This window comes from Copadichromis virginalis, linkage group LG23, assembly GCF_057382275.1.
Source record: "Copadichromis virginalis isolate Kocher_CV1m ecotype Utaka linkage group LG23, C_Virginalis_male_GT1.1, whole genome shotgun sequence".
In the NCBI taxonomy this organism is placed as follows: domain Eukaryota; kingdom Metazoa; phylum Chordata; class Actinopteri; order Cichliformes; family Cichlidae; genus Copadichromis; species Copadichromis virginalis.
In genome coordinates this window covers 37,801,583-37,812,296 of record NC_140639.1, presented here as the reverse complement: position 1 = coordinate 37,812,296, position 10,714 = coordinate 37,801,583, and the positions used below count along the sequence as shown (strand labels likewise).

Below are 10,714 nucleotides of genomic sequence, written 5' to 3'. Positions count from 1 at the left end.
ACAAACAGGACTTTAATATCACCAACCATTCCCATGTTATTACGGTGTATCCATATAAATGGCCCACCCTGTAAATTACAATAACAGGCTATGATCAGTTAAATATGTAACAATATGAATATCCTTGCACAATGTTCCTAAATAAGGTTTTTGTTGAAAACAATATAAGGTTGTGATCAAAAACATTTTAAATTTGACATTGATTCCTAAACAAAAAAACTGATTTTACTAAGTAATGAAATTAATGCGTTATATCCACATAAAAATATTTCAAAATTATGTCAAGCCTTTTAAAATGGGTTTTAACAGAGCAAATAACAAAACTCTCAGAGTGCTTCTTGTCACAATCCAGAGTTTTTCTTGTTGCTACATTTCTGCTAAAAATATTATCTGTATTTCTCCTCTCTGTTATCTCTTCCTCCTAAAATGCACAATCTGCGCTGTGTTGTTTTATTTTGAAAGTCATCACAGGAAGCTATCAGACATCATCCTGTCTCACTTCACACTGAGAGGCACATCTTTGATTTCATGCAAAGAAAGCAGGAGCTGCAGGTTTGTGTTTTAGTTTCTTAGACTGAGATTTTCTTTTAAATGTGACTGATGCAACAACAGGCTGTGTGTGTGTGTGTGTGTGTGTGTGTGTGTGTGTGTGTGTGTGTGTGTGTGTGTGTGTGCGCGCTTTCATACTGAAAAGGATCATGTGGAATACTTTCATGGAGACATCCTGACACTGAAGACACAAGGTAAGAAAACAACAAAGACAAAACAAAAGTTAATCTTAATTCATTTTGGTAAAAGTTGCTTCCAGTTTTTATCAGAATTTCTGTTTTTACTTTACGACAAAACATCTCCAGCTAGAAACAAACCTCTAAATAAGCATGACATGTGAAGTATATCCCAGGTTCTTTCAGTGCAAGTACACATCATCTAAAAAATATGAATGAACCAATCAGTGACCGAGTGTGAACAGTGAAGCTCAGTGAGAACCGCAGCAGTGTGCTTGTACAGTGTGTTTCAGTGTGCTTTTAGATGAGTGGGCTCGGTTCAGTACAGTCCACAGTGGGCAGAGAGGTTCATCAGTTCACATGAATGCTGGCAGTGGACCTTCTCCCCTCCTCCTCTCACTTTCATTCCTTTTCATCCCGTCCTCTTTCAAACTCGTCTTTTGTTCAGCGACGGTCTCTGCTTTCATCGTTTGCCACTGACTTCCTTGTAAATCTGAAATCTGAAATCGGTGTCCATGTGTCAGACGTGTAGAGGCTGTAAAAGTAGCAGATAAACACGACCGTGTAATGACAAGAAATGCAAACGAGTATGCTGATGAATCCCTGTTCTGTAGTGCAAGCATTCCCATTCCCTTGTCACTGTCCTTTCCCCCAGGATGTCTTGGCCCGCTCTGTACACTCAGTTGGTCGGGGCGAACCGTCATGCCACCAGCCTGGGTAAAATCTGGCTCTCTGTGCTTTTTATTTTCCGGGTCATGGTGCTGGTTGTTGCCGCGGAGAGCGTCTGGGGGGACGAGCAGTCTGACTTCACCTGTAACACATTGCAGGTAGGACGTGTCCATTTTTACATCCGATCCACACATGGGATGTAAGTTATAATGACACTTATTTGTTAAAATAAGATTTGGGTTTTATTGTCTGAGCTTGAATTCTGCAGCTCAAAGAATCATTCTCTCACCCCTAGTTCTCGAAGAATACAGAATCTACTCTTCTCACTGGTTTTAATAGATGGCTTCTCTCCACTGGTTTCCTGTCTAAGAACTGACTTCAAAGTTATACTGTAAAGTTTTATACTACATAAAGTATTAATAATCTAAAAAGTAGTCACTATCTATCACCACTTAATATTTTTATTGTGCTTTTATTGTGTCGGGCGCCACTCCTGTCAGCCAGGAAACGGAGACTCTGTGACAAGTTTAAACGACAGCTGAGTGATGGCATGGACCGCAGTATCAGAGGAGTGTTTCGAGCTCTTTGTTGAATTGGTGCCACGAAGAATTAAGACAGTTCTGAAGGCAAAAACAGGTTCATCCCTAACCCTAACCCTAACCCTGTTTCCGGTGTCCTATTCGCGCCTTGTTTACGGTCCAAAACAAGTTAAGCAAGTGAATGAATCAAGCGGCGATTTACATTTCTCTAGATGTCTTGGGCATTTACCCAATATATCTGTAAATGATGTTCATCGACTTGTTGATATTTTTCCCCCGCGCCTCAGAGCAAAAGAGAAAAGGGATTCAAATGTTATATTTCTCAGCTGTCCCTCGTTTATCGTGGGTGTTATGTTCTAAAAAATAACCGGCGATAGGTGAAATCAAGTAGCCAATTTTATGTTTTGAAGGTGCAAAACGTTTTGTGGACATTGTTGACATACAGTTCTGCACTTCAGAGTCACACTGCTAGCGATCGATGCAGCGATTCTGTACTGTACAGGAGAGACGTCACGGAGGAGATTGTCTGCAGCGATCAGGACGCAGGACACAATGTGATGTAAAAATAAGCATGCAAACTTGCACTAAAAAATCCGCGAAACAGCGAGGTGAAAGGTGAACGGGGTTATTAGCGAGGGACCACTGTAATTGTGAAGGTAAGTCACAACATACCCATCGTAAATACTAATGTATAGAAACCCTTACCAGCAATCGTTCATTTTTTGTGTGGCTTTTTTTCACGGTTTGTTGACATGCTGTGTAGGTGTGTACTTGACTAGCTGATATCGACATAACAGGGAAACATCTGGTTTGACTATTCTTCACCTGTAGTTTGAATGCTGAACATTTGCCTGTTTAAATCATAATAACTGTCACTATACAGAGATGTGCTTCTGAATGTGGACGATGTGTCTTCTGCATGCAGTAATGCAGTTCTGCTTGTGTTGAGTGATGTAAACAACTGATCAATCTAAACTCTTTAAACGTCAAAATTGATCATTCGATTTTTTATGACACAACAGTGGTGAGTGTTCCCACCTTCTGCTCTTTGTAACTTAACGCGATCTTTCCGTTTTTGAGTTTTGGACATGATTTTGGAGTATATCTTCGCAGTAGCGATTGACCGCAAAGTAAAGCTACCGGAAATGTACAACCCCACATCCGGTCTCAAACCAGGAAGTTAGCATTTTCTCGTACACAGGGTCTAGTAACTATACACTGATGTTGTCATAATTGTGACGATCATGGTTGGTTTGTTTTTCCCTCAGCCTGGCTGTGAAAACGTCTGCTATGATCAGTTCTTTCCTGTGTCCCACATCCGTCTCTGGTGTCTTCAGCTTGTCTTTGTCTCCACGCCAACACTCCTGGTTGCCATGTATGTGGCCTATCGTAACCACAGAGATAAGAGGAAGCTCCTTCAGGTGTGTGCATTGTTTTATTATGATTACGGCAAAGTCATCGTGATGACAGACAAAATGATGATGTCATTTGGGGCAGCTGTGACAGAGACCTAATTTGCCCCCAATGCATCAATCAGTGTGTGTAAGTTAATATTAGATAAAAAGGCACTTAGGCATGTATGAATGTGTGTGTTTGGGTGAATGAGACTTGTAGTAGAAAGCTCTTTGAGTGCTCAAATGATCTCATCCTGTGCGACAGAGTCCTGGTAGAGCTGGGTTTCTCAGTGCAAAGGGCCAAGATGAGGAGTTAGAGACTCTGAAAAAGCGGAGGCTCCCAATAGCTGGTGCCCTCTGGTGGACATATGCCTGCAGCCTGGTGTTCAGGCTGCTGTTTGAAGCAGGATTCATGTAAGATCAGTGCTTCCTTTTTCCGTCAGTCTCACATGGCTGTTTTGGTTTGATGGTACGATATCTGTGTCTCCAGGTATGCTCTGTATGTGGTGTACGATGGTTTCCAGATGCCACGGCTGGTGCAATGTGATCAATGGCCATGTCCTAACCTGGTGGACTGCTTCATCTCACGTCCAACTGAGAAAACCATCTTCACTGTTTTCATGGCCACTACCTCATCTATCTGCATGGTCCTTAACATGGCTGAACTTGTATATCTTGTCATCAAGGCTGTCTCTAGGTAATAGTATTAATCAGACAGTCAGGTGATTAATCAGCTGATTGACGCAATTCTTTTGTGCATTATTTTTGTTTTTAAGTTTTAAGCTGTGCATTCCACATGCACTTCTTTATATTATATATAATTTATTTATTTTTTCTTGTAGGGGTCTCTGTGATCAGAAGGAGAGGAAATTAGGCAGCAGAGAGAAGATGCGGATCAGGACTAACCAGAAGTCACTTGTTTCAACCTGATTTTGAAATGTAGCTAGAAGACGGAGGGTGGAGAAGAAACTGATAAAAACATTGTCATTTTAGAGATATAATGCATGTGTGAGAATCATAAATGTAAATACAACTCACAAATTGGACATTTTCAATGATAATCTATAGAAAATCAAGGGGTGGAGAGGATGTTAGCATCTTAAAACTATACTTTCATGTTAAATGAGGTTGTATGTAGATAAGCTGTTTAACAAATAAAAATATAAATACATCATGTGCATTTAACTACATGTGTTTAATGTTGAAGTCATTTTAAATACTTTTTATTCTGTTCAATGTCCAGAATCATGTTCTATAAATTGTTTGTAGAAAGAAAAAAATGGGGACAGCTACAATTTCCTATGAGTACAAAGCAAGCAGACCACAAGAAGGCAGTAATGTAAAGCAGCAGTCCCCAACCCCTGGGCCTTGTCCTGATTGAAAGGTCCTGATGAAAAGCCACTGATGTACAAATATTTACAAAAAGTTGTATTTTTCATAATAATTAATTGAATGCAAAAAGTCTCCAGATAACATTTAATCTTCTTTTCATTTGACTGGTTATGTAGTTTATTCTTATGATATTTATGATGTTTGTTTTTAAAGGAATGAAAAAGACAAACCCATGAATTCTTTTGTTCTGTAATGAGATACTGTACTCTGCTGACCCCTGCTGGTGAGCAAACAGGTCTGCAACAATTCCTTCCCCTACCCAGAGGGACTTTTTTTGGGTGACACAAAACTAAGTGATAACATAGGTGAATAGATGGTGTCACCCCATTCTTTGTAGTTGTTAAGAAGCAACAACAAAAAACTTGTTTTCTTTTACAGAAAAAGAAAAAACTTTGCAACATTTTGGAGTGAAAAAAGGTTTTTAAAAAAGATACAGTGACATTTATAATTTATTTGTCTCTGCCTGCATTCCTAAGACTGTGGATGTTATTTATCACTCTACTTTTCACATTTATTGCAGTCAACATTTATACTATGAATCACTTAATCTCACATGAATACTGAGGTAGTCTTTTCTGTTTAAAAGATGTGAAAATGGGCTATATGTCAGTGTTTAATTATAAGGCTGTCATTGGGTGGATAGAATTCATTTTATTGTACACTGGCGCTCTGGGCCATATTAAGCTTGGCCACACGGCTGACTATTGCTGCAAGATTTTCATGTCTGTACTAAGCTTGGGATAACTGATTTTAGTTTCTGTGTTTTCTGCTTCTTATATTTTGTCTTTACATTTGTATTTTGTTGTGTTTAATTTCTGTTATCCTGTATCTTTTATTATTAAAACTTGATGGTGTTTAATGCGTCTATTCTTTTAAATTTCATTTAAAATATCATCTTTGTAAATGAATGTAATTTACTTGTAACTAAATGTCATGTATGTAACACTCATGTAATGTAACACTTTAACATGTAAATTCCTTTTGGGGGCTAAAAACTGTTGCAATATGAAGAACTTGTAGAAAGATGAGCTTACTTTTACACTTCAATTTTTGTCTGTTTTTTTCTGATTTCTCCATTTTTGACATCAGTAATCTTCCATATTGATGTTTATTTGTAATGACAGTAAAAAAGCTAGTAAGTTATTAGCTAATACCCAGAGGGTGTTTTACCTCATACTGCAACAAGGAACAATCCAAATATTTATTTTTCCCTTAACAGAAGTTGTTAAAGAAAATTTTTGTCTGGTCAGGAATGTGATAGTTGCGTTACACCACATATACACGCGCGCGCACTCAAACGCGCGCCTTCCCCTTACCACCCCCCTCCTGCGCCCCTTGCACGGGGACACCAATGTTTGACAGTGGCGGATGGCCTTGGCCACGCGGGACGCAGCCGCTGTGCTTCGCCTTCGCGGGACAGGTTCCACACGCGCCCTTTTTTTTAGACTAGACTAGCCTCGCGTATTCTTCTTTTCTTTTTCCCTCCTTTTTTGTTGTTAACTTTCTCTCTCTGTTACTCTGTGTATTGCTCTCTCTGTGTCTCTCTCCCTCCCTTCTCCCTTCTATCAATCTGCCCAATCTTCTCTTGGTTGCCCCGAGAACCTCCGTGGGACTAAAAGAAAAAAGAAGAGAAGAAACGCGGTAAGCAGGGTCACCGTAGAGTGATGCTGGAGGTTGAAGTGGGAGGGAAGAGGCATTATCATCTTTCCACCTGCTGGATTATCAGCACCTCTCATGATGCGTTCACATCCATGTGGGAAAGACGGCAGACAGGAAGCCACAAATCCAAACCAATATCGTCCAGGCTTAAATAATCTTTGGGAAAAAAGAATGCATTTTGTGGGGTCTTAGGCTAGATTTTGATACTTTAGTTAAAAAATAAGTTTTTTTTAAAGAGCCATGGACAAGAAACTAATGGAAAACAGGCGGTAGGACTGTTTTTTTGTTTTTAAATAAATTTGAGGTCAACTGTAGGGAAGCTTACATTTTAGTTTTGATGGATATTTAAATGCAACCATTGCTAGTTGTTTATCTTTTGTATAGGAGACACACTGTCTAATGTTACCACGAAAGGAAGAACCTTCCTGTAGTTTTTCTGCTTGTTGGAATTGTACTGTGTGACTTGCTGTAGTAAATGGAGGAAATAAGTTGCTGCTCCTAACCAGCCAACCAGCTGCTGAATTGATTATTTCCATACTCTCTTTAGATGCTGTGTGCCATTCTATAAATCTTTGCACACTTTAAAAAAAAATTTGTTTTGTACTTTTAGTATCTTAGGCAACTTTGGGCCCATTTATTCACTTGTGTGTACAGTTAGAAACTCTTTCCACATTTTTGGAATGGCACTTTTAGACATACATTTACATTTTTAATATATGTATCAAAAATATCTTTTCTTAAAAGCAAACTGCATTTAATCATCTTCAGTACTATTCCACACCATGTGAAACTAATTGCTTAAACACTGAGCACGGTCTTCTCAAGTTTCTGGATATACACTAAGGTAGTTGATTAACTGAGTAATGAACAGAATTGTCTTTTATTGTGACTGTGCATATTTTCGGATTTCGTTGTGCAAATGGCAGGCCAGGAGTTAACTGTTTGGGCTGTTTTAGCACAAAGACCTCTGATCCATCAAAAGCACACAGCAGCCAGAACAATATCCATCTGGCAGCTTCCCTATTGTCTGCCATGGCCGATGGTATTTCATCACGTCAACACATCATGTACATGTACACATACCACCGTTAGACTGGTGAATTAGTAGCCATTTGTCATTTGAGAATATGTTTCACGTGTAAGACATCTGAAAAGTCTTTGTTATTTATTTATTTGTGTTTCTAAGCAGTTTTTTAAGAACACAGTTAAATCAAGACCACGATATTTCCTTTCTGTCTATGGAGCTTCCGTTCTCTCTCTTTCTCTTTTTCTTTTACTCAGTTGACCTACCTCTCATCAGACACAAATTCCTGGATTTACATTTTATTTTGGAAGTAAGTTACACAGTATGCAGGAGTACAGAACACTGCTGAAACTTTAGAATGCGTGTATATGTTTGTGTGCGTTCATATCAGGGAATCCCAGGCAAACATTTGCCCCCATCAGCATTCCTGGGATGTGATGAGTCCGGCATTCAACAGCGACAACCTGTTATTCACTCACTTCACTTCTCACAGATGGCCAGCCATTGTCCACTAACCAGCCAGTCTCGCATCACACACACATACCAATGCAAGTACACACAAATTTGGCACATCCAAAAGCAAATGTATACCATGGAATAACTATCAAACAATCAGACACATGCAGTGCTACTGTGAGCATTGGATTGCACCAAAATGTCAGATGAAGAAAAAAGAGTGAAATTAAATCAAAGTAGTGATAAATGAGCGCTTTTAAACTGCAGCTACCAGTTCTTAGTAGTACACTTTGTTCAGAGTACTTGACTGTTCCGGGTCCTCTGTGGAACCTCTTTCTCCTTTTTCATGTAATTCCACATGGAATCTATGAAGCTAAAACCTGGACTCTGTGAAGATCCAACACATTCTCATCCCAAAACGTAACATACCGACACTATGAGATAAGTTGTCGGTATGTTAAGCTTTCGGAGGCACGAGAACTGTTTGGAATGAATCTACACATCTGATCATGCATCGCTTTGGAAAACACTATCTGATATGGTTATGGTTAGGGTTAAGGTTACGGTTAGGGCTGGAATACACAGCTGGAATGTGTGTTACCTCCGCGAGCATCATTCTTTTGGATTCCATCCACAATCCGGAGCGTATCATAGGGATGCGGAAGGTTACCTTTGAGATGCCATGGGACGTGACAAATCGTAGTTATGCTACATGTTGGGAATGAGAATGCTCTGAAAGGTCATACCATTCGCTGCCGGACTCAATTTAGCTAGTTCTTTATGTCTTATGCTATGTTTCTGGGGTTTTCATCATGCTGCAGAATTAATTTTGAAGTTATCACTCTATAGACCTGTGTGATTGATAATTTAAAATATCTGAACTGTTTAAAAAATTTGGACAGTTCTTAGCACTGGTACTAATCCTAGCATCAGGTGAGGAGTAACAAGACCCTTTCCGATGCCATACTATAAGTATATGGCATCATTTGTACCTACTGTGCACTAAAATGTTTCTGGTTAAAAAAAAGATTCATATTGGCATCAGCATCAAAAAGCTCTGTATCCTTTTTTGTGTGATGTCTGTATGATGATGAGCCCAAAAAGCTAATACAAAGCATTTTGTGTCTTCCTTCCAGATATAGTTTTTGTTCTGATTTCTGGTCGATGGATTTATCACTGACAACACAACAATATTTTAGTAAGTCAGCTTAATTTGTCTTTTTTTTTTTTCAAAACAATCCAACTTATTTGAAATTTTATTTTGAAGTCTTTTCTCTTCTTGATTTTAGCATTGAAGTTCGAAAGTAGTTATGCTTTCTGTGCTCAGTTGAAAAGAGCTTTTTGGGCAGCAGCCAAGTTTTTGTAAAATTTCACAGTGAAACACCAAGGTTTAAATGGTAAAAGAAGATATTTCTAGGTATTGTAAGGCAAGATACTGCTTGAGATGTTCATGCAGTTATTTTGTTGGTAAGTATTAACAGCACTCGTTTATATGAAGCAATATTTCAGAATATCAAAGAATTTTGTTTTTGATGATGATAGCCTTTATATTGTAAGGTCTTTACCTTATAATATAAAGCCCCTTGAGACAATTACTGTTGAGATATAAATAAAATTTAATTGTATTGAACTAAATATATGAATAACTGTGGCTTAGATGAATACTTTCAAAAGTTTCTAGGCTAAAGAGTTTATAGATGAACTGGCCGTTAGATCTCATTAGGACTCTCTAGTCTGTGTTTGACACAGACTAAAAATGGAACAATGCTAGTTTTTTATGTTTCATGGAAAAGAAGTGTCAAACTGATTACAGGAAGAGGAAGCGAATGTTTGGCATAAGAAAAAAGGGAAACAGACTAGGGCTGAACGATTATGGAAAATAATCTAATTGCGATTTTTTGCCCCAATATTGCGATTGCGATGCAATATGCGATTATTTTTTAAGGTCTTTGTCTTCTGTATTATTAAACAAAGACAAGCAATACATCATATAGTATGGCCAATACTATATTACATTAATTTTAAACTGTTCTTTCCTGGAAGACAGACCTCTGTTATGATGACATGAGGTGATGCATGAATTGATGACTGACATTTTTATTTAACTTCTTCAATCACAACAGTATATTTGAACATACACAATAGTTTATTTTTAGCTTACAAACATCTGAGCATAAAGTGCTGACAAGGAACCCTGGTGTAAACATTAAAATGAAAGTCAGTACAATGTGCAGATTGCAGAAATATACATAAAAAAAATCAGTGGCTTTACCACACTCAGTTTTTCGACATCTGTGAACTACTAGACAGTCATTCAATTAAAAAATAATATTAAATAAATAAAAAATACACACATCTTACTGATCTCTGCAGTCAGTAACATTACACATAAAGTGCAAACATAATAGCAATTGTATAAACACACACACAAACACGCCTTTAAAATTTAAAGGCGTGAAATTGGACGGTCTAGCCTTCTGAATCAGAAGGCTAGTTCTGATTAGCGTCACCGCTGTCTCGGTGGAGTTTAATAAACTCGGCCCTCTGCTTCTTGCTATCTAAAATATAACCAGACACTGGCGTAAATTCTCGACTGTCTCATACTTCTGTTTAATAAGTTTTCTGTTTGACGTTTAGTCAGCTGTGTGAAAACCAAGGAGGAACCCACCCGGGGGATTAATAAAGTTTTATTTTATCTAATCTAATAACTTTAATCTCAGCCAAACCGATTTACTCACGAACAAACAAAACACTGAAAAAAGCCCAACAATAACATTTTTAGGTTGTCTAAGTGACTTATATATTACGTTTAACCCGAGCAGCGAAACTCCGCGGTGATCTGAAAATGATGTGCCG

General features: G+C 38.3%; 1 protein-coding gene across 1 annotated transcript; it reads left to right on the top strand.

Moving 5' to 3' along the window:
- Positions 1-510: 510 nt before the first annotated feature.
- LOC146681557 (gap junction beta-2 protein-like) lies at positions 511-5,572 on the top strand. The gene is made up of 7 exons (XM_085448697.1): positions 511-552; positions 695-743; positions 1,381-1,552; positions 3,202-3,354; positions 3,593-3,741; positions 3,818-4,024; positions 4,170-5,572. The coding sequence occupies exons 3-7, from the start codon at positions 1,382-1,384 to the stop codon at positions 4,255-4,257; spliced, it is 768 nt and encodes a 255-aa protein (XP_085304823.1). The 5' UTR covers positions 511-552; positions 695-743; position 1,381; the 3' UTR covers positions 4,258-5,572.
- The last annotated feature ends 5,142 nt before the right edge of the window (positions 5,573-10,714 follow it).